The sequence below is a fragment of the Zasmidium cellare genome (genome assembly GCF_010093935.1).
Source record: "Zasmidium cellare ATCC 36951 unplaced genomic scaffold M409scaffold_35, whole genome shotgun sequence".
NCBI lineage: Eukaryota > Fungi > Ascomycota > Dothideomycetes > Mycosphaerellales > Mycosphaerellaceae > Zasmidium > Zasmidium cellare.
Window position 1 is genome coordinate 151,674 of NW_022986979.1, and position 21,858 is coordinate 173,531.

Sequence of the window (21,858 nt, forward strand, 5' to 3'; positions counted from 1 at the left end):
GTGTTGCTCTTTGACGCCATGGTTCATGATCTGAAGCAGACAAAACTTCCAATGCTAGATGCAGCGAATGAACCCCATTTGAGTAGATCAAACATTTAATGGAAACGCTGTCTGTGCACGTGTACTATCGAAGTTGAGCATTTCCGCCAGTTCCGCAAGGTTGTCATTATGCATGCTGCTCCAGATGGCGTCGACGTCGTCGAGGGCAGACGGCCCCGCCGGGGTCGCAACTGAGTGATCTATGTTGGGAGCTCCAACGTCCATGCCGCGCGACGATGGTTCATTTGATGCTGGGCGATTGAGACGTGCTAGGAGGGCAGCTAGATGGTCTAGCTCAGATTTCCGAAGGCTTGCAAGATTGTGGCCAGCAGCAATCATGCACTCCAGGATATCTGTCACCATCTCCTTTGCAGCCCAATCCCGGGCGTTGTCTGTCCATATGGCAGATACTATATAGATAACAAGAGCAGACGAGAACACTTGCTCGAGATGGAACGGGAGAAAGGTTTCTCGACACCGATTAGTGTCGTTCTGTCAAATGAATTCTGCTGGTACACATACCCAATAAGTTCTCTTGATTGAGGCTTTGAAGCTTCTTTATAATATTGATTGCAGATTCAATGCACGCTTTCAAAAGCGCAGTCACAGTTGCCGAGAGAGTGGGCTCATGGGGTTTGAAGAATGCGGTTGGACTCTCGATGAATCGAGCAAGGGCACACATGACGATGGGTCTCGTAGCCAGCACGACCGACTATTTTCATTGCCATCAGCTGCGAGGCCATGGTGAACTGACCGAGGGCATCCGAACTTACGTGATGATAGCAGAGTATCATATGGCTCGAAAGTCGAGAGGATAGTCCGACCGTGTTATGAACGTCCCACGAGATATCTGCGAGATCTTGCAGGACTTTTTGAGACTGCACGAGGAATGAGCCGTCCAGAGTCACACGAACTTGGTACACCGCTATACGAAGTTTAGCAGCTTTCACCGCAGAGGTCCACGACTGTGCCAAAGCTTACTTCGCACGAGACGTGCCAGAATGCGTGACAGGCGAACATTGGTTCCTAGGGCAGCAGCTCGTGGAGAGGGGTCGTGACTCGAGGGGAGCAAGACCGTTACATCTGCGTCTTGCACGGCGCTTGGCGCTCCCATTAGGGCGGACAGATGTTGGTCGAGCATGTACACGCTCCACCACAGGTGAGCACATCGTGTAGCTTGACTCCGAGTAGCGTCGAACGGCGGCGGGCTGTTGTGGAGACCAACGACGTAGCATAAACGTAGCGCTCGACCGGCCTGGAGTATGCGTTTAGCACAAAAGCACAGCCACGCTTGGGGTTAAGGGTTACGATACAAACTCAAAGGCCGAGACTCTCATATCGATCGACTGCAAGTAGAGCGCAGCAAGGCAGAAGACTTCGATAGCCAGCAAGTTATCCTGGTCGGGCTCATGGAAGCGGGGGAGAAAGGCGAAGGCTTGCGAGGCATGGACCCAGCCCTTGGGGGTGGTTTGCGGATTTCGACTGGCTTTGGTGAGGAAGGCCTTCCCAAAGGCCAGAACGAAAAGAAACTGGGCGTGCCATAGAGCTGGGAGATTGGTTTGGGCCGGGTTGTTGTGGAAGACATGGATGGATTCTGTGAATGACGCTTCATCGATGAAGCGAAAGATTTGATTCAGATGGAACTTGACCGTGTTTAACAGGTAAATGGCATAGTCCAGGGACGGCACGTCTCGACGCTCAAGGGGCGGCGGCGGCGGGTTATGGGAGTTCCAAGACGACATGCCTCTCAGCGAAGAGTACGCTGCACCGTCCAGGTTGGGGGGCAGCGTTGGGCCGTCGGGTGGCAACGTGTTCTGCGCGATGTACGCCGTCACACGCCGACTGAACGACCATGTCGATGACGGGCCCAGGTACCCTGGGACATGTCAGCAGGCGGCTCACGCAGCGCAGCGGATAGTTCTCGCACAGAGTTGAGCATCGGTGCCATCCGTGTCGCGGACAAGATGAGCGCCGTCGACCAGGATGTTGCGCTCGAAGCCCTCGTTGCCGTCAAGGTTGCACGACGACTCATTTGAGGCTGCGCAGTCAGGGTGGAATGTGGCGGGGGGTCGTGGGGATGGGGGCGGCGGCGTCGGTGTCGGCTCAGGCTGAGGCTGAATCTGCTGCTGCGGCTGCGGAGCCTGTTGAGCGACTCGAGCCTGACGGACCTGTTCCTGCAGCTGGTGGAGGTAGTGCGTGGAGACGGAGACGCGCTGCCCCTTGTCGGCGAAGACGCACTCAACGGCGGCGCGGCGACAGGACATGCAGGGGCGTAGACCCGACCAGCGAACCTTGCGCGCTCGACAACGGTCACATCTGTACGCATTCCACCACAGAGGTTAGTCGGCTGGTGCGGCAGGTATGGGTAGTATGATGATGGAGGGATTGATGATCACATTGATGGTGATATTGATGATGATGACGCTGATGCTGATGAAGATGATGGGGCCTTACGCTTGTTGGATGCGGCGAGCGCGCGTGGAATCCCTGCTGTCGTCGAGGTCTTGGCGATGACGAGGCGGCGAGTCGAGCATCTCATCAGGCCGTGTGTCGTTTGTGGATTGTGAGGGACAGACAGGCGGAGTCAAGCTGCGCAACGGCTGGATGTAGAAGCCGACTCTGATGCCGCGTGCGGAACACTCCTCCGCGTATCACGTGATCAAAATGTCTTCGATCTCGGATAGCGTGATAGCGTGTCCTTTGCGGTAACCTATATGTATAGTGATGCGATGCACGTTTCTGCCACATTGCAGCAGACACACACTATGACCAGAACCACATCATTGCTCGATGATGGCGATGCACGCGTTTCTCCTACCGCCATGCAAGTCTTTGTGCATAGCCTTGCCGCCGATCTGCGCGACATTGAGACTTTCTATCCCCTGACCTTCTCGACCACGAGGCTGCACCAGCTCCAGAAATATATATCGCGGAAGCTCGATGACCTGCAGGCTTTCCCTTTCCATGCGCTCGACCAGTCCGGTCAGGTTGATTGGCTGCTCTCGCGCATTCATCTGACTCGACGACACCGTTAGACTCATACAGAAGCCGCCCAATATGCGGAAACGGATCACTATTTCTCACCTTGGATGCCGCCACTCGCTGAGCTGTGCCTCTGGCGGCAGCAAGTCACCCGGTTCCAGGGCCTGACCGCTGCGGCTCGTATGTCTGACGCGATCGTGTGCATCAAACAGCTGAGCGACGAGCTTCGTGACAATGGCGAGCAGGCTGCCGGCGCGCAAGAAAAAATTATCGCTAACAGGGCTGCGCGAATGGCAGCCGAGCTCCACGATGTCCTGGAAGAAGCAGTCAATTTCTACCGTGACTACGACCCCGTCATTACCTGGTGGCTGGCCAGCCCTTGGAAATCGCTGTCGGAAGCGATTCGTGGCCTCGTGAGACTACTGCAACGCAAGTCTGGCAACAACATGGACACCTCTGCCGGAGACATCATCGGACAACCGTTGGGGAGGAAAGCCATCTTGGACGAACTCGAAGCCGAGTGCATCCCCTACACTCCTGAAGAACTGGTCGAGATCGGAGAGCGCGAGTTCGCGTGGTGCGAAGCACATATGGTACTTGCCACCAAGGCGCTGGGATTTAGAGACCCCAGGGAAGCTCTTGAGCACACGCGGAACAGCTTTGTCAACCCTGGCGAACAAATTCACGTACGGCGCTGCTACATCATGTGTGTCGTGCAATCTTTGCTGATATTGGCTGAACAGGTCGTCCACGATCTCGCCTCCGAGGCACTGAATTATGTCGTCGCCCTCGATTTGATTACGGTTCCCGACATCGCCAAAGACTGCTGGCGAACTGTAATGATGACTCCCGAGCAACAAAGGGTCAACCCCTTTTTCACCAGCGGCACCGAAATCACCGTCTCATACCCCACGGCTGGCATGTGCCATCAAGACAAGCTTATGAGCATGCGTGGGAACAATCCTCCATTCTCGCGCGCCACAGTCCATCACGAGCTCATCCCTGGACACCACCTCCAATTCTACTACATGGATCGCTACCACCCCCACCGAAAACTTTTCGAAACACCTTTCTGGATTGAGGGGTGGGCGCTATACTGGGAATTTCTGCTCTGGGATCGCGGCTTCCCCAGCCAAATCTCCCAGACATACGCGACCAACGAGGCCCAGAACCGGATCGGCATGTTGTTCTGGCGGATGCATCGATGCGCACGCATCATATTTTCTATCAAATTCCATTTGCGCCAGATGGACCCGCAGGAGTGCGTCGACTTGCTAGTCGAGCGGGTCGGACACGAGCGGGCCACAGCTGAAGGCGAGGTTCGACGATCTCTCAACGGCGATTACAGTCCCTTGTACCAAGCCGGCTACATGTTGGGCGCGCTACAACTGTACGCACTAAGAAAGGAAGTGCTAGGTCCAAACGGGGTCTGGACCGAGAAGGAATTTCACGATCGTATTATGAAGGAGAATATGATGCCTATTGAACTTTTACGAGCTGTGCTAAAGCAAGATCCTCTGTCGCCCGACTGGCAGTCGCAGTGGAGGTTCTATAGTCAGAAAGTCTAGAAGACGGAGAAGAAGTAGTAGCATAGCTCCACGTGACAAAACCTCCTCTTACGAGCCGGTCGCCTCAATACACCTTTAGCGATCTAGGAGTCCTAACGGCTTGATGCACGTGACTACGTAATGTACGCTTCTTTAAGAACCTACTATAAAAGGCGATGGTTCTACTATAGAAGAGCTAGAAGGTAAGTAATAGAAGGATATAACTACTAGAAATACAAGATCTATAGTAGATATACTATATTAACTATACCCTAATGTCTGCCTTGCACAAGCCTTGCCTAACTCGGCAATCTGGAAAGTAGAGCTAGATGCCTCTATCTTACTATACCCGGCGCCGTCTTGTTGAATTCGTAATTGGAAGCAAGCCGAGACTCCGTGGCGTACATCGAAGGAAGTCGACCCAATAGAATTCCAACTCCATTTCGCCCGGCAGCGTCGATCCTGTATGTTGTCTAGCGGACAGCAGCAGCCATGCCAATGACAATGCGACTGTCATCCTCAAAAAGGGCATTAGACGCTACCGTCCACCGCTACGACGCACTTTTCTCCCTTGAAGCAGGGCAACTTTTCGCCCCGTTCATGGTCTGCCTTGACGGAACTTCTGCGATCAATAGCAAAGGGTTTGCCTTCACACCAAATATGGCGAGTGGTCAAAGGTCCCGGGGGAAGATAAATACCAGTCCCAACCCCCAAACTCCCAGACAAAATCTCAAAGATCATTCTCAATGTCTCAACCTTTCCTATTTTCATCCCGCTCTAAATCTGCGTGACCGTAGACAAACAAACGTCCTTGTACACTTGGCCTTCAATGCGGCTCCACAATGCCGAAACTTCCAACCAAGGACGGTTCTCGAAGGTCGGCGTACAAAACCCTCTTGTCACCGACTGCGGCGGACGGTTGCCTGAAGACCCATCATACGAGTGAAGATAGGATTGGGGTCCGTGCCAAGTACCATGATCGCCACGCATCATTACGCGAGGATCGTGAGGTAGGCTTCCCTGCGTGCGAAAGTTTCGATTACGGACGGACGACTGATTCTAGCAGTAGCTTGACGCGGTGATTGTGAGGACAGTCGTTGAGGAGTCTAGGAAGGGGAGCTTTTAGTTGTTGTTAAGGAGCCGCTTGGTCTGTCGTTTTCGAGGGATTTTTTTTATGGGATCGGCAAGTGTCGGTCAGGAAGCAAGCTGGAGACCGTCTTCATAGCCGTCGTCGAGGGAGCCAGGACCAGAAAGCAAGCAGATTCTTCAAATTCTTCTTTCCATCACCCACCGCCCTTCCTCCCCTTCCCCTCATCCGGAACCCCCAAAACCTCCATCCCCGGCATACACCGATACTTCTTACACTTCCAGCCCTCCCCCTCCCCAACACGCACAAACTCCACGATTCCCACACTACTCCTCACAATCCCAATCGGCAGCCCATTCGTCTCGACCTCCGTAAAACAAACCGCATGATCCCGCTTCGAGTTCACATGCACATTGACCTCCTTGACCTCGCAGAAATACTCCGGGTGGTCCCGGGTTTGTTCGTCGAAGAGGCGGAGGAAGTCGTGCAGGCTGACGGCTAGGTAGTTCATGTGGAAGGAGGGTTCGGAGACGAAGTCCGGAGTCGTGGGTTTCCAGGCTGGGGAGGAGGGGTTGAAGTCGCGGGTGTTCATGGCGTTGATCATGGTGAGGACGAGGTTTTTGATGTGGGATTCGAGGGACGGGTCTTCGACAGGAGTCATGCTGGGCTTTGGGAGGAGTTTCGGCATCGGCGTGGCGCCTTGCTGTGGTCCCTCGCTCGTTGAGATGTGCATCTTGGTTGCTTGGCTGACCGTTCAGATGAGAGAATTTGCTGTGCAGTTAAAACTTCACAGATCTCGCCTTTCCTGCTTGATGAAGGTGACAGCACGTCTTCAGGGCATGCGATACGAGCTGGGGATAATTCCTTTCCAGGCATCGACGGTCATCAGCGGCAGCAAGCTAATGAGACCTGAATCACTCATATATGCAGAGATCCACAATCGCTAAAGTCCTCCTGAAGAAACGCCGCCGAGACGATGATGTTGTAAACACGAAGCGGGAAGCAAGCAAGCGGAGCCCCAATCCTTCACTTCGAAAAGCTTGGCCGGTCCATTCCCTGTCTTTTGATTGGCTAGCGACCGTCATAACAGTCCGGTCACGTGAGGCTACACCACGACGACAATGTCATACTTGGAAAATATAAAAGGTGTCCTCGTTGAGGCAGAGGCTCGTTCTTAATCCTCAGCATATCGATGAACAGTTAACAACCATGGAATACAACCAAGACCTCCGAAAAGAGTACTCCCCCCATCCCCTACATCCCTTCTCCCAACTAACAACTCTAAAGCCACAAACCCGTCCTCTGCTGGGGCCATAAACGTACTTCCTCCCTCCCTCCCTGCCCCCTTCCCCCATCTGTCTAACTGATGCGATCCCTCCAGACCTCCCCCAGCAATACAACATAACCACCTACAAGCTCAGTCCCAACCACATCCGACCCTCCTACCACACCTTCGACGGCAAGGGCCCTTTCAATACGTTTTGAAGGTGTCGGAATCAGTTCTTGTATGTTGTTCCCGCGCTTTTGGGGGCTTGGTGGGTTATGGGGTGGGCTGAGGAGAGGTGAGTTCTTTGGGGGTGGTTCAGGGGGAAGAGGGGTTTGCTGTGCTGACATTTGTTGAGGAATCGATATTTAAATTCAAAGGCTGGGAGGAGGCAGTCTGAGGAGGGGTGATCGCGGGGAATAAGGAGAGAACCAGCTTGTGAGGGTCTGATGACCGGGTGACCAAAGAGTCATTCCAGGAGTATGTGATGGGCTGTTCTTTTTTTCCGTGGCCGTGTGAGTTGCCATGATCGATTCAGCTGAGCTTTCAAGGCTCCAGCAACCCCTTCCTCATCACAACCTCCACGTTCTCTGGATCAACACACTCAATCTCCTCCCTCGTCTGCTCGAAACGCACACTCCCACACCTCAATAAATCCGCAAAAGTGCCTGGCTCGTTGTCTTTACCCTCGTGTTCAGGCATATCTCACAGACTACCCAAACCAAGACTTTGCACGAGATCGTGCCCGTGGGTAACTTTCTGCATGGATGCACTGCTGAGGAGTCTCCACACGACTTTCTCCGCGAGCTGATACTCCTCGGATTGAGGCTGTGCATCCGGCCCAGTACGTTTCGTGGCGAGTAGGTCGAAGAGATCCTGACCGCCAAATCCAATCGCAGCCTCGGCAGCCCAGCACTCGCCTAGGGCGTCGAACTTAAGGATCTTGTTCTTTCTGTACTCCTGGCCGTTGAAGCCACCACTCGGTTCTTCCAGAACGGCGAGCCGGGCATAGGCAGAGATCTGAGCGGTGTAATCCATGATCGTGGGCATCTTGTCGAGCTTCATGGGAAAGTTGTAGCGTGCCATGGCTGCTGATGGGAGCATTTCGCCGCGGAAGGCGAGGAGAGGGTTGGATATGAGTCCGGTGCTGGAGTTGCGGTCTGACCAGAGGTGAGAGAAGAGCTCCTGCCTCCTGGGAAGTTAGCAGGTCTCTGATCAGTAGAATGAAGAGCTCCATGCATACTACTTTCGCAGAAATTCACTTCCCTTCCTGCCCGCCACGAAGTGATTCGCAATAATCACACCATCGACATAGGCATTGCACATCTCGTACGGATTACTTTCATCAGCAAGCTGATCCCAACACACCCTATCCAAATCACGAATCAAGATTATACCGACGTCCATCCAAACACCTCCATGCTCCCACAGAGTAGCCGCCCGCAACAGATCTGCCGAATGCTGTCCAACATACGGACCTTCCATCGTCCCCTTGACAAAAGCTTCGGGTAGCATATCAGCATCGACCCATTGTAAAGCGTTGTTCGGACTGCCTGGGACCGTATCCAGGAGCCGAACGGTCCATGATGGACCACAAACACGGTGCCAATCGATCAAGTTGCGGGGACACCAGTTCGGAAGCCCTCGCAGACCGGCGTGCCAGAATGCCCAGATGTTCTTTTCGCTTGAGACTGGAGTGGGTTGGGTGAGGGAATCAAGAATCTCATCGTCCGATCGTGTGTCTTTGGGCTGCACAGGACGCAGCTTGGGCTGATATTCGGGAGGAATGTCGAAGTGTGCGTGCTTGCCATGGTGGATGTCCTCAGTAACAGAGAAACGAATGTTGAAGTCGCAAGAGATGAAATGGCGATGGTTAGCGGGCGAGTATTTTCTGATTCCCTGATTGAAGGCGAGGCACCAAGAAGCAGGCATCTCTGCAATCAGCTTGTCAAGGATTCTTACGGCTGGAAGCCCCAGTAAGTAGACATCGTCCTGGGCAGCACTAGAGGTCGATGAACTTGTCCTGAACACTAGTGCTGCTATCGGGACGGCAAAACTACCCTTACCGAGCGATATATTGACCAGTACCTATGGACGGTTTTGTCTCATTTTGTGGCTGACGAAGCCTGCATCAGGCTCCGATTGTTACTCCCTTCCCACATGTGTAAAGGCTCGTCTCGATAGAGAGATGCACCTCTCCGGTGTCCCATCTTGGAAGTGGTAAGAGGATACAGAGACCCCTAAGCTATACGCTCATCAGCAGTTTACTAGGTGCCTGAACGAATCCTTCTCGCCTTAGCAATGCTGCAGCAGCTTCGCTCGGAGAGAATTCTGCAGGCGCGCGTCATCACTGCCAAGTGAGAAGAGTGGCAGCCTCATGATAATCAAGAACATGGTGAAGCATATTGTGGGTGTTATTGCGGTGCAAGTTGGTGAAGACGATCAAGTCCAGATTTTGTCTGAGCATATTGCCTCCCTCAACATAACGACTTCTTAGGAGAACGGGTAACGACACTACCCGCTCTCCTGAAGACAATATTCCTCCGACTCTGGGTGCCAATTCATACACCCCCGACTCTGTTCCCCGGGAAGGTCACGACCGCTTCAGTCTGTCTTGCACTAGTCGCAGTCAGCAATACGATCTTTGAACATCTGAAATCCTTCTGCATACGCAAGGAACCTGGACGCAATTGTTGGGATACTCAGCGCATGGTCTGCAAGAGAAGTTGCAGTCGCGCGAGAACAGCTCAGGAACAGCGGCCGAGAAGGCAGTGGTGGCGAAGAGGGCGGCTGCCGCCAGGTAGAGGGTTTGAAAGTTCATTGTTGCCGTTGTTGTTGGTGAGAGGCTTGCTGAAGTGTTGGATGGACTTATCAATAATGTACCTGCGCTGATGGGATGATTCTTATACTTGTCGCCCTGGATAGAGAATGTTAAAATGCCTCATTGTGAATCCTTTGAAAGGAAATGCCTCAACTAAGTGAGTAGATGTAGCGAAGCGTGCGGTGTTGGCAATGATGATTCATCTTCGTGCATTTCGTAGTGGATTCGGCTAACATTCAGTCACACCGAAGTCGAAGTCGTTGGGTTGCTGCGAGCAATGGCGACACAGGAGGCCGGGAAGTTTGAAGACCATGACGCCGATGACTGCGTCCATGGAGGCAGAAGGACTTCAGATGCGTGAAACGTCCGAGTGTTCCTCATAGATTCGATGGCCAGCCTGAGCATTCGAGGAGCAGTGCGGTCGTGGGAACACTCTCAGTACGTAACACGACCTTCAGCCGCGGATGCTTCTGTGCTAGCTCTTGGAAACAAAATCGCGCAAGGCCCGTAGAGCGAATGTTGGAGAGGCACAGCATCTGTTGATCAATGTCGTTGGCTTACCACTAATATCACATTCCTCAGCAACGACTGGCAGCTTTTTGGTCATGGGAGACGTAGTATTTCAGGGTGGTACGCAAGCAAAGGAGATAGGACGCGAAGCCCATCGTGACCAATCGCGCATATCCTGTGCCCATTGTGTCTTCGAGACATGTCGGGATTTGGAATGAGTTGTCTGGACTTGATGGTTGTCATCGGGACAGCAGACGGTCATTGTTGCTGGTGGATGCGGTAAGAAGCAGGTCAGGTGTGGTCGAAGTTGAGCCAAGTTCAATGCGTGCCTCAGGCATCAAACTTCACAGCCGCCGGGATCCGAGCTGTGCGACGAGAAAGTCATCTCTGCCTGCGAAACGGACGTCAGCTCGTGAAACACCACTCCTCAAACACCATCACCCGCCAGAATACCTCTGAACTCACAATCAACCACCAGTACTGAAATTGGAAGAAGAGTGGGACAACAAAACGACAACATGGCGCCCGTCCTGCGCGTCCCCAAACCGCGAGTATGTCATCTCCTCGTATAGTCTCCAAACGAACCTCAGCACCGCCAGCCCACACCCCCAACCCAACAAACCGGCGCATATGATTGACATGTCTCTACAGTCCCTCCTGCACTTCGTCTCCCTCCGCACCGCCGCCGAATTCATCAACCTCACCCTCATCATCAACAAAGTCACCGGCTTCTACGGCATCCTCGCCCTCTTCACCGGCTACCACCTCAACCCCCTTCAGCTCTCCCACTACATCTACTCCCTCGTCATCCTTGGCCTCGTAACATGGCTCATGCCCGCGATTCGACGCCCGGACCAGCCGCTGCGCAATGTCGCGCTCGCGTGGATATATGTTTTGGACACGGTGGTGAATAGCGTGTACACGGCGCTCTTCAGCGCGGGGTGGTTCATGCTTCTTTCGCAGCATTTGCAGGAGCCTGGGAAGGACAGTCCGATCGGGGGCAGTGCCGGGACGATGAACGAGGTGGCCGGGTTTACCGATCCGGAGCACAACGTCACGCAGGTGGAAGTTGTCGCGGAGCCAGCGCCAGGTCTTCTCGCCGGCCAGCAGGCAGTAGCCATCGGCCACAGCGAGGCCTCGCTCAGCCAGTCCGTCCTGCAGAGCGACTCCATGACCAGCATCGCCCTGCTCGCGGCCTTCATCATCGTGCGCATCTACTTCTGCATGATCGTCCTGTCCTACGCCCGCTCCATGCTACGACAATACGTCGCCTCGACATCCAACTCATCGGCCTCCTACAGCGATACTTCCGACCCTACCATGGCTGAGAACCCCTTCCGTGAAGGCCGAGAGGAGAGCTCCAAGCTCGGAAGGCTGATGCTCCGATTCCCGAGCAAGAGGTATTGGCTTGGCAGGGAGGAATCGGAGGCTGGGCAGAGTGAGTGGGAGAGAGCTACGAGTGGCAGATTTGAAAGTGGCAGGAAGGCGTTGAGGATTAAGGTGCCTGAGGGTGTGGGTGAGAGGGAGAGGAGGGCAAGGAGTGGTACTGGTCCGCCTTTGCCGGCTGGTGCTGGAAAGAAGGTACCAGAGTAAAACCCCTTCGAGTGGATTCTGGATATGAGGGAAGGATGGATGATGGGCATGAGCGAAGCATGGGTGCATTGATAGCGGCGTTGAGGAGCGAAGTCGCGTGGATGGATGTGAGTCTTTGTTCAGTACTCTGCGGTCTTACATGAACAGTGTATAGCATTAGATATATGGGACGGTACAGTCCTTAATCACACGAGGTCAATGACATACTTACCTTTAACTCCCCACCAAATGGACTATGAGACTCGCTCATGGCGCATTTCAGATTGTATGTATAGTCGTCTCTCTCAGACTCATCAACGCACGCAAATAAGCACAGGCAGAACTTTCCCTCCCAGCGCTCGCTCGCTATGCAGCCATGCACCCTGCGCCTCCAACGCCGCGCTGCATGTCATTTCCCTTGGCTTATTCTCGCTTGCTTTTCGTTTCTACAGCACAGTGAAATGTCCATGTGCTTTTCCCTCTCCCTCGCATACGCTATACACAGTCCCTGATCGGCCACTTCCGCTGTGCTCTTCTCCTGCTGCGCGTGCCGTGTCTCGATCAGCAGTTGCATCCGCCTTCACTCTCCGGCTTGGGTGCGTTAACGTTGACATCAATAGCTGCGAATTCATCAGTCAGCACACCACCCAGAACATCACCATGTATCTTCGACTTACTATTCGCAACCCCCTGCTGCGCCTCGCCCTCCATCCCAGGCAACGCCTGCGCAATCTTCTTAAACAACCCCTTAACATTATGCCCCACCTTCGCACTCGTCTCCACAAACATGCACCCCAACCGCTTCGCCTCCTCCTCGCCCTGCTGCGCCGTAACCTCCCTCTTCTCGCTCAGATCCGTCTTGTTCCCCACCAACACAATAATCACGTCGTTGCCCCGCTCCCCCCGCACGTCGTCCACCCACTTGCGGGTCTGTTGGAAGGATTTCGTCGACGTGATGTCGTAGACGACCACGGCGACGGAACTGTCGCGGATGTAGGAGGGGATGAGCGACCGGAAGCGTTCTTGCCCCGCGGTGTCCCAGAGTTGCAGCCGCACCGTGCGGTCTTCGAGGTACATTGTTTTGGAGAGGAAGTCGATGCCGATGGTGGCTTGGTAGGTGCTGTCGAAGGAGTCGTACATGAAGCGGGTGATGAGGGAGGTCTTGCCCACTGAGCGTGTCGTGTTAGAGTGTGGATGTGAGGGGAGTTTATCGTTGGTTGCTTGCCTGATTGTTCGCCCAAGAAGACTAGCTTGAACTTCTTGAGCGGGTTGGTGTAGGAGCCTACGTTGGAGGCCATGGTTGTCTGTCTGAGACTTCACTCTCTCTTCTCAGACCGTATCCGTCGCCTCGTAGAAGTCGTATGTTCTCGAGTCTTGTGTCTCCCTCTCTCGCTGATTCTCGAGTTCAATGGATTGCTTCCGGATTCGGTCGTGGCGCTTTGATCAAAGGCGGTCTTTGGATCTGAATTTCAACGGCGAATTCGAGAGATGTCGAGTTGGAGGTCGATTATTCTCGCCGCAGTGTTCACTGGCGCAATTGATTGTGGAGGGGTGAGTTAAGGGGAGTCCGTCGTTCCACCGCAGTGGAAAGTCCACGAGGCCGGACAAGGATTAGCAGCCGAGCAGCGGCACGGGTCGATCCTTCGTTGGCGAGCGGAGTTAGCGCAGCGACTTTCGATCTGAAATTCTTCGAAGCCGTTCAAAACTTCAGACTTTCAACATTGAACTACACCATGGCCGCCGACAAGACCGTCATCGCACCGGCGACACACTCACAGCCCTCCCGAAAGGGCAAGAAGGCCTGGCGGAAGAATGTCGACATCTCCGAAGTACAGACCGGCCTGGACGATGTTCGAGAAGAAATCATCAAGGGCGGCGTGATCGCGGAGAAAGATGCGGATCAACTGTTCGCGACTGATTTGCAAGGCGACGCAGAGATTGAAAAGAAGCAGCGAGGGAAGAAGTCACTCAAGGCGGACGAGATTCTGGGACAGAGAAGCGCTGTGCTGGGCCTGGACCACCGCAAGCGGAAAGCGGAAGAGACGGTTGGTGGTGGAAAGAGGCAGAAAAACGGGACGTATGTCTCGCATAGGGAGCTGCAGAGATTGAAGGGTGTTGCAGACGGCGGAAGTGTGGGTGTGGTGGCGGACGAGGGCGCCTCGCACGATCCATGGGCAGATGTTGCACCCGTAGAGCAACCCGAGTTCAGTTTCTTGGAGCCGCCGAAAGACAAGGTCGCACCGAAGACGCTCAAACAAGCACCTGTCCCATTGACCGCGAGTGGAAAACCTCTGGCGCATGTACGGAAACCTGATGCTGGAAAGTCGTACAACCCGCTTGTTGGTGACTGGTCCGCATTGCTGGAGAGGGAAGGTGAAGCTGCTGTCGAAGCTGAAAAGGCACGTCTTGCGGCAGAGGCAGAAGCAGAGGAGAAAGAGATACGAGCACTGGAGGAGGCAGCAAAGGTTGAGGCAGCCGAGAAGGACGAGTACGCCACAGACTACGAAAGTGCCTGGGAGAGCGAATGGGACGGCATTCAATCCGAGGCTGAGCAAGAAGCACATACACAAAAGCAGACGAAGCGAAAGACGCCTTCGGAACGCAACAAGGTCAAAGCAAGGAAGGAGAGAGAGGCGCGAGAAAAGTGGGAGCTTAAGCAAAAGGAGCGCGAGAAGCAGGAAAAGCAGATCAAGCAAATCGCCAAAGAACTCTCAGAGCGGGACAAGAAGCGTCGGCCAGGTAGCCAACTCCAACCCGACAACGACTCCTCGGACTCAGACGAAAATGATCGCCAGACTGGGCTCCAGAAACGTCGCTTTGGCCAGAAAGCCATCCCGGAAGCACCACTGGAAGTCACACTACCCGAGGATCTTGAGGAGTCGTTGAGACGGCTGAGGCCCGAGGGAAATCTCCTGACAGATCGCTATCGGAATCTGTTGATCAATGGCAAGTTGGAGGTGAGGAAGAAGGTTGGACAGATGAAGAAGAAGCAAACGTTCCGCACGGAGAAGTGGACGTACAAGGATTTCAAGTTGAAGTAGATGTGCGAAATTCATCGTCGCGGCTACAAGCCTTATCTTCCTTGCGGAGACTATGATTGTTTCTCTAATCCCCTTCCCCTGCCCTCACTACTCATACTTGAGGGGTCGTCCTCCTCTTCATCTCCTTCTTCATCCTCCCCCTCCCAACAACTAACAACCACCCACCGAATCTTATTAGCAGTCTTCTCCTCCCTCCGATCCAACTTCGGCAACCCCGTCTCCCCCCTTTCCCCATCCCTCTCCCCATGCCTCTCCACCTTCCTCTCCCTCTTTCTCACCGCCTTCTCCAAATCCCCCCTCAACTTCCTCTCGTCCCTCTCAAACTCCCTCTGAACCTTCCTCCTCTCCTTACTCTCCTCCCGTGCTTTCCTCTTCCCCATCTCCTTCTCCATCTTCCTCCTCTCCTTCGCGAGATCCTTCTCAATCTCCGCGATCTTCTCATCGGCCTTGTCGAGCTTGTCGTGGCGTTTCTCGAGAGCTTTCTCGCGGCGTTTGTCGTCTTTCTTTTCTTGTTTCCGCGCTTGGCGGCGGGCTTGTGCGGCGCCCATGCGTTTGAGGACGTTATCGGGCGTGACGGCTTCCGGGACGTCGAAGTCGAGTGGCATTACGTAGCCTTGCAGGGCACAGATTCGGCGCATGCGGGCGTCTTCGTTGGGGATTGAGACACTGCTACTGGCGGTCGATTCGCGGCTTAGGCTGTTTTATTCGAGTTGCTCGGTGGTGTCTAGAGGCGGGAAACTCAATCGCTCTTCGGGATGGCCGACTTTCGCCATCATCTTCTTCGTAGTTAAGATGTTCACATGCAACCCAACTGGATGGAATAGGTCGGCATTCACCGCTTTGATGTACGCTCTTGTCCTGGCATACGATGTCGCGGCGCTGGCGGCACCGGACGCAACTTGCAGCCCCAGTCCTGCCCATTGGACAGGTTGTATACCGTAGAGCTGCTGCATGATCATGCCTGCGATTCCAAATCCTTCGGAGACCGGGTTGGCTACGAAAGCTTCATTGACGCCATCGATGAATGTGAGGAAGTCGGATTATGAAAGGCCGTGGGCTTCTAATTCAGGGACGTAAGCGCGGACGAAGGGGCTATAGAAGGCACCTCGGAAGTTCTTGGACGTTTGGGGGAGGACAATTGGTAGAGGGATGCGGTCCTGGTTGGCAGAATAGGGCGGCGGTGGTGCATCTGGAATTGTAGGGTATTGAGAGGGCGTTGAGACAATCTCTCTGCTGGTATTTGGAAGAGGTGCCTCGGTCGTATAGTTCGGTATCTGGTCGTCATTGTCGATGGGCTGTGCGTCGTAGTAGACGGATGGCTGCTTGGGATCGAGTTCTTGCTGTGAACGGCTTCGCTTGTATTGTTCGGCCTTGACTTCGGCGAGCTGGGCGGTAAGATCGTTTATTCGGTTGTCCAGATCTTGCGCAGACGGCTGGTGGACATTTGTGGTCGCATATGGGGTTTTCGTGGCCATCATGAATGTGATCGTTAGGAACGTTTGCGAGTAATTTCTAAAAAGGCAGAGGCTGCAAGATCGAAGTGAAAGGATCATCTGTTCCTGCGCAGGATCCAAGGCTTGATATATGCCACGGCATCTCATGTTGCTCCTCTCGTCATGGCGATACAAAGCAATGCTGCAACCAATCAAAACTCACATACGGCAGCATTGTGAGGCATTGTAGTCGATCGTCCCTGGCGTGATGCTGGTCTCATGTGGTATAGCGGCGGCGTGCTCGTTTTAAAGTTACGGAGGATTGTTGCTTGAATCGAGGCTTGTCTTGCCGAGCCTCATTACAACCTGTGTAACCGTCTTCGGCATGCCGTCGAGACCCACCTCGCGACTCCAGTCAATCAAATACGACCATTTTGCGCTTTGGTTTCCTGATCGATTTGCTCGAAGGCCTTCAGACTTGTTCTCCAACACGGCTCAGCCTCAGCTTGATATCGGTGTCTTCGAAATTGTAATCAACTTGCTTGAGCCGTGCCAACGGAGCAATTGTCATTTTCTCCTCAGCGAGATCTAAGCCAGTGAATCATCATTTGTACTCACATGTATAGGCACAGCGGTGGGAAGTAATGCAGCATATCGATCCATCTGAAGCCATCGTGCTGGTCTCGGTATGTCCAGAAAGCCCGTAGAAAGTCTGCGGCCATTCGCTGCGACTTGGGCGAGAGTTTGTCGCCATACTTTGGAACATTGCGCACAACCTTCGATCTTTCATTGGTATCTGGTACCTCCAATGCCGCAACGATAAAGGGTGACATGGTCCACATTGGAGGCTGGCGTGTGGCAATGGTAGCAAGGTCCAGCTCAGATAGGATGCTGTGAGCCATCTGGGATGCCGCTGCGTCTTCTCTTCCAAAGGCGTGCCTCAATCGGTGCGCGAACAGGAGTAACATGGCCCTGTGTACACGGATTTGGGATAGGACATGTGTGGTCTCAATCTTGGAGGCCTCTTCGTACCAGTCCGGCGACAACGTTGGCTGCCAGCAATCCACGGCAGCTTCGAATCCAGCCAGTACATCCTCGTCGAAATTCCCGTCTTGCCAGTTGTAGCTCAACGTAGCCAAGTCGCAGCACAGTCGCACCAACGGGGCACATACACCCAAGAATGCATCAGCTCCAACATTCTGACGCAGTGGCATGTTCAACACGGGCATTCTACGATGAATCAAACACTCGAAGATGTCAAGAGCGATGAGAGAGATCACCCCTGGGTGCGAAGTGTAGTCTTGTCCTTGCTGGCGTAGCTCGAGCAGGTGCTGAAGGATGTATCGTCGAACAGTAGTCCCAGAGTTGCCCAGCCCGCAATGCGCATAGATCAGAACGGAAATACCAAGCCAAAGCCACGGAGTGACTTCTGAAGTTACACTCGGGCATTGCATGAGGCGGAACTGCTTAAGTGCTCGTGTCCCTCGTTGGAGATTCTTCTCATGATCATACGCCGGCATCTCGATCGATTTGGCTGCAGCAAAGGCGCCAAACATGGAGAAGTACCCATCGCGGGTCAGCTCCCAGTGTTGCAGTAAGCTGCTCATAGCCTGCTGGTGCATTGCCCGGCCCATACGAGGGACGGTCATGAGCTCACTGAAGAAGTCTACATCGAGGAATCTGCCGACGACTCCTTCTTCGAATGGATCCAGGTCCTTGAACATAGCACCGAAAGGGTTCACGACGGGAGGGATGTTCGAGCCCGAGACAGCGGAAGTTGGCTTTATTAGACATCTCGGTTTCCTTCCCACTCGTTGCAAAGGCCGAGCATTGGTGCATTTCGAGGCAGTTCGGCGGCAGCGGTCGCATTCATCCTGAGAATTGCCAGACCAGGTACATTTTTCCTTGTACTTGAAGCATGTATCGCAAGATCGCTTTTTCGACGGAGGCGGCTTCGTCAGACATACCGCCGCGCCGGCTGGACTCGAGGTCATACTACATCCTATGGCAGCTCGATGATAGCGACAGTCTTCAGGATGGACATTGATTTTGATGTTGTTGATGTTTTGAGGGATTGGTCGGCAGCAGAAATCGGGTGAAGTTGGAGCCAAGTCTGCTTACATAACGCCAGACCTTGTTGTTGCCAGGATTCCTGGGCTAAGACAACATCGCACTGTACTCTGCATGGATCCAAAGCCTTGTGAAATGGACGAAGCTCCAACATGCTGAACGCCCGGACGAGCTGTTGAAGGAACAATTGTGAACAAGGCCCGTCGTCAGCTTCCTACATGCATAGAGAGATGCCGATGGCTGGACCAGAATTGTGCAAAAACTCATTGAATACAATGTACGAATGCTCACCTCTGCGCGTTCGGCGCACTGCCTTCCAGCTCAACAGCAGGAGCACTGGGCTTTGCATCCGACTCAAACACTTGGTTATCCTTACCGGCATCCAGCTCCGGCCTGAAGTCCTGATTCTCCAGTTCAGCCAAAGGCCTCTCTTCCGCAGGAGCCTCGACCGGACTACTCTGCGTGTGCTTGTAATCCGTATCGCCAACCACAGCATTACCACTCATATCAATAGTATCCTTCTCGTTCACCGGCAACTCCGTGCTCTTCTTGCCTTTCCTTCTCTTGGCCAGGAACCACCACACAGCCAGTCCGACAATCAATGCCACGCCTACGACGACACCAACCACGATCCCTGCTATTGCGCCTCCACTCAATCCTCCTCCGCTTCCTACAGGTGTCGGTGAGGGTAAAGCGGCCGGCACGACACTCCCGGGGTTGAAGTGATTCACATTCACGCAGATCATTCCCGCCGTAGCGTATGAGATGGTCGAGGGTCGGTCGGCGTTCGCGATCGGCATCCAGACGGCGATGATGGGTGTAACGGTCTGCGTGAGAATGGAATAGGTCTCGCTGTTGTAATCGACGGTGTCGCTGAGGAGCTCGTACCATGTGCCGTTATTATTTCGGACGGTACAACCTGTGGCGTACACGAGGGACTCGTTGTAGCCGGTGAGACCTATGAGTGTGTTAGCGGGAAACAGTCCACTATTTGCATGGACTCCTCACCTGTCCGACTTCCAACTTGCGTCGAGCCGTTGACGTATTTCGTGCATTCCTGCGGTATGTTGCTCTGCAACATCTCCCCGATACTATTGCATACGCCTGGGAGAGACTGCTGTGTCAAATTGCTGTTTGGCTCCGGAGTAGGATTGGCCACGAGGTCCAGTGCATACTGCTGTACGGCAAGCTCAATCGCATTGACGCAGTCGGCGTCGAACATGGTCGTGCAAGAGCCATTGTCTGCCTGCCCGCGAAGGTTGGTGTTGTCCGGGAAGGGCCCAAAGTTCATCCCGCAGACGTCGTATCCAAGACCGAAGTCATCTGAGTAATTGGCGCCCTGGGGTAGATTAGAATCTTGTACTTGCATACCTCAAAGGTAACTTGCCTGGGTGCTGATCCATGTCGCGTCCTGCAGGCGGGAGTCGTTGACCTGTGTTACAGTAAATGCGATGCCGATGTCCCTCGTCTTGCCAGAGTTGTTGTCGGGCTGTCTGGCTTGTTGGCCTTGGTCGACATGTGGATTGTAGTAGTAGACCCCAGTCTGTGGCATCAGTCAGCTACGCGCATGACGCGCAAAGAACACGAAGCGTCTCATACCGCATTGGCATCAGCGAAAGAGCCATTGCACAGCGGGTTGTATCCAAACGCGACATTGCCCGTCTGACACAGCCCTCCCAGCGCTAAGGCTGAAACCAACAACACAAGTCGCACCAACGCAGTCATCCTTCACAGCGACTGCAAGGCTGAGGCAGTGGGTGTATGCCGCCAAGATAGCGATCCACGGCTGCTGCTGTTGTGTCGAAGAACAGCAACGGGAGAGGAGAAGATGTCGGACGCCTGACGAAAGATGAACAGCTGCTGCTCCATCTCCCTTTCAGCTGGGTCGATCCTTTGACGCCATGCTGCACCAGTTCGGACGGCTTGTTGTGACGAACGGCGCTGTCGATCGGTGCTGTCTTGGATGGCACGCCTTAAACATTGGCGAATAGGAGGTTGACCAACCGAAGTCCTATTTGGGGAATATGCGAGTCTTTGCCTCATCTGGTTGAGACTGGAACGGCACAGTAAAGAACATGCTCACAATACACGTAGACAGACTGAAGGCTATGAGACGTCCATAGCCTAGGACGAGGATGTTGGTGATGATGGTAAGCCCTTGCTGGACCGCGTGAAGTGCATGTGGCTGTGGAGTAAATCTCCTCGCGAGGACGGGTTGCCTAGAGAAGTTACCGCAAACTATAAATTCAAGTCGATCGTGAGGGGGTGACGCCGTGTACACTATCTTCCGTCGGCGACAATATTGCGACGTCGACAATTCTTCTGCATCGAAATGCTTCTGCTATTCTCGTACTTTGAAGTCGTGCAGCGCTGAAGTTCAATACGAAGTTTATTAACTGTACTTCACATGGCCTATATCGGAGTCCACGAGGCTGTGCGAGCCGTAACTCCGATGGAGCCGGTTGACGACGGAAGAGCGTATTTTTGCGATCAGTGGTGACCATAAATATAACGATGAGAGCACTCAGCACTGTAGTGAAGGGAAAAATACGCTGTCAGCAGCCGTGGAAAATCAATACGACCACTTTCAACGCACGAAGAAGATTCGCAAGATGTCAGCCCCTACAGGCCTGTTCAACCGTAAAGACAAATCATCACCAGCTTACTACGGCCCATCTCAGACTGCACTCTTGTTGCTCGACTTCCACAGTTTCCTGGTTGAGAAAGCCTTACCCGAGGATGCTGGTCAAGCCGTCGTTGAAATTGCGGTCAAGCTTCGAGACTGGGCCAAATCGAAAGGCATCCTAGTCATCCACGGCTTGGTGGACGCCAAAGGCACTCCATTCGCAACATGCAAGGACCAAGTCGTCTTCGCCAACGTCCAGAAGATGATGAGCGAGACCGACGGCGGCGATGAGCCTGCTGCTCTCACAGAAGGCGTCGATGAGGACGAACCTACATTCTTTCGACTCCCAGGATACGTCTCTGCCCTTCGATCCCCCGGGTTACCCCAATTTCTCATGACGAAAGGCATCACATCGTTAATGATTTGTGGCATCAGCACTTCTGGGTGTGTATTGAGGACTTCCATGGCAGCAACAGATCTTGAGTTTGTCGTCACGGTGATTGAGGATGCATGTGCGGATCCACATCAGGAGGTCCATGATATGCTTGTGAAGAAGGTGATGCCGAACAGGGGATACGTCGCTAATGCGGCGGAGTTCATGGAAGGGTTTGAGAGGGCGAGGGGATGATGTGCGTGAGTGTACGACGAGTTAGCTCTGGAGAAGAGGGACTGCATTGAACGTAGAGCCAGGACTCACATAACCGGTATCTCAGGACTAGACGCGTTTGATTACATTTTGGCGACTCTGTGGGCTTTTGGGCGATGAAAACTTTGTTGTGCGACTTTGAACTGCCTTCAGCCTGACATCGTCGCGGGCTTTGTTGCGCATGTCGGAATTCTGAAGCCGGTCTCGGCCAGCTTCGTCT

At 53.8% G+C, this 21,858-nt stretch overlaps 13 protein-coding genes across 13 annotated transcripts; 5 read left to right on the forward strand and 8 right to left on the reverse strand.

The window, feature by feature from the left end:
- Window positions 1–87: 87 nt before the first annotated feature.
- Window positions 88–2,303, reverse strand: M409DRAFT_27086 (uncharacterized protein; the record flags this gene model as incomplete). Its single annotated transcript, XM_033808412.1, has 6 exons — window positions 88–509; window positions 562–751; window positions 813–964; window positions 1,021–1,294; window positions 1,353–1,915; window positions 1,967–2,303. The coding sequence occupies 6 exons, from the start codon at window positions 2,301–2,303 to the stop codon at window positions 88–90; spliced, it is 1,938 nt and encodes a 645-aa protein (XP_033663351.1).
- A 558-nt stretch (window positions 2,304–2,861) lies between these two features.
- On the forward strand, window positions 2,862–4,589 carry M409DRAFT_27087 (uncharacterized protein; the record flags this gene model as incomplete). The annotated part of the gene is made up of 3 exons (XM_033808413.1): window positions 2,862–3,021; window positions 3,085–3,707; window positions 3,765–4,589. The coding sequence occupies 3 exons, from the start codon at window positions 2,862–2,864 to the stop codon at window positions 4,587–4,589; spliced, it is 1,608 nt and encodes a 535-aa protein (XP_033663352.1).
- A 1,262-nt stretch (window positions 4,590–5,851) lies between these two features.
- Window positions 5,852–6,388, reverse strand: M409DRAFT_58229 (uncharacterized protein; the record flags this gene model as incomplete). Its single annotated transcript, XM_033813855.1, has 1 exon — window positions 5,852–6,388. The coding sequence occupies one exon, from the start codon at window positions 6,386–6,388 to the stop codon at window positions 5,852–5,854; it is 537 nt and encodes a 178-aa protein (XP_033663353.1).
- Window positions 6,389–6,864: 476 nt separating this feature from the next.
- On the forward strand, window positions 6,865–7,140 carry M409DRAFT_27089 (uncharacterized protein; the record flags this gene model as incomplete). Its single annotated transcript, XM_033808414.1, has 3 exons — window positions 6,865–6,893; window positions 6,943–6,974; window positions 7,037–7,140. 3 exons carry the CDS (start codon window positions 6,865–6,867, stop codon window positions 7,138–7,140), a joined length of 165 nt encoding a protein of 54 aa, XP_033663354.1.
- Window positions 7,141–7,465: 325 nt separating this feature from the next.
- Window positions 7,466–10,053, reverse strand: M409DRAFT_69071 (uncharacterized protein; the record flags this gene model as incomplete). Its single annotated transcript, XM_033818113.1, has 4 exons — window positions 7,466–7,599; window positions 7,633–8,111; window positions 8,166–8,722; window positions 10,051–10,053. 4 exons carry the CDS (start codon window positions 10,051–10,053, stop codon window positions 7,466–7,468), a joined length of 1,173 nt encoding a protein of 390 aa, XP_033663355.1.
- A 715-nt stretch (window positions 10,054–10,768) lies between these two features.
- M409DRAFT_27092 (uncharacterized protein) lies at window positions 10,769–11,843 on the forward strand (the record flags this gene model as incomplete). Its single annotated transcript, XM_033808415.1, has 2 exons — window positions 10,769–10,801; window positions 10,902–11,843. 2 exons carry the CDS (start codon window positions 10,769–10,771, stop codon window positions 11,841–11,843), a joined length of 975 nt encoding a protein of 324 aa, XP_033663356.1.
- Window positions 11,844–12,383: 540 nt separating this feature from the next.
- Window positions 12,384–13,120, reverse strand: M409DRAFT_69073 (uncharacterized protein; the record flags this gene model as incomplete). The annotated part of the gene is made up of 3 exons (XM_033818114.1): window positions 12,384–12,442; window positions 12,500–12,991; window positions 13,048–13,120. The coding sequence occupies 3 exons, from the start codon at window positions 13,118–13,120 to the stop codon at window positions 12,384–12,386; spliced, it is 624 nt and encodes a 207-aa protein (XP_033663357.1).
- A 435-nt stretch (window positions 13,121–13,555) lies between these two features.
- M409DRAFT_58233 (uncharacterized protein) lies at window positions 13,556–14,863 on the forward strand (the record flags this gene model as incomplete). Its single annotated transcript, XM_033813856.1, has 1 exon — window positions 13,556–14,863. One exon carries the CDS (start codon window positions 13,556–13,558, stop codon window positions 14,861–14,863), a length of 1,308 nt encoding a protein of 435 aa, XP_033663358.1.
- Window positions 14,864–14,913: 50 nt separating this feature from the next.
- Window positions 14,914–15,468, reverse strand: M409DRAFT_27095 (uncharacterized protein; the record flags this gene model as incomplete). Its single annotated transcript, XM_033808416.1, has 1 exon — window positions 14,914–15,468. The coding sequence occupies one exon, from the start codon at window positions 15,466–15,468 to the stop codon at window positions 14,914–14,916; it is 555 nt and encodes a 184-aa protein (XP_033663359.1).
- Window positions 15,469–15,903: 435 nt separating this feature from the next.
- On the reverse strand, window positions 15,904–16,338 carry M409DRAFT_27096 (uncharacterized protein; the record flags this gene model as incomplete). Its single annotated transcript, XM_033808417.1, has 1 exon — window positions 15,904–16,338. One exon carries the CDS (start codon window positions 16,336–16,338, stop codon window positions 15,904–15,906), a length of 435 nt encoding a protein of 144 aa, XP_033663360.1.
- Window positions 16,339–16,910: 572 nt separating this feature from the next.
- Window positions 16,911–18,020, reverse strand: M409DRAFT_27097 (uncharacterized protein; the record flags this gene model as incomplete). Its single annotated transcript, XM_033808418.1, has 1 exon — window positions 16,911–18,020. One exon carries the CDS (start codon window positions 18,018–18,020, stop codon window positions 16,911–16,913), a length of 1,110 nt encoding a protein of 369 aa, XP_033663361.1.
- A 633-nt stretch (window positions 18,021–18,653) lies between these two features.
- M409DRAFT_27098 (uncharacterized protein) lies at window positions 18,654–20,091 on the reverse strand (the record flags this gene model as incomplete). Its single annotated transcript, XM_033808419.1, has 4 exons — window positions 18,654–19,324; window positions 19,375–19,705; window positions 19,808–19,909; window positions 19,966–20,091. The coding sequence occupies 4 exons, from the start codon at window positions 20,089–20,091 to the stop codon at window positions 18,654–18,656; spliced, it is 1,230 nt and encodes a 409-aa protein (XP_033663362.1).
- An 887-nt stretch (window positions 20,092–20,978) lies between these two features.
- Window positions 20,979–21,620, forward strand: M409DRAFT_58235 (uncharacterized protein; the record flags this gene model as incomplete). Its single annotated transcript, XM_033813857.1, has 1 exon — window positions 20,979–21,620. One exon carries the CDS (start codon window positions 20,979–20,981, stop codon window positions 21,618–21,620), a length of 642 nt encoding a protein of 213 aa, XP_033663363.1.
- Window positions 21,621–21,858: the final 238 nt, after the last annotated feature.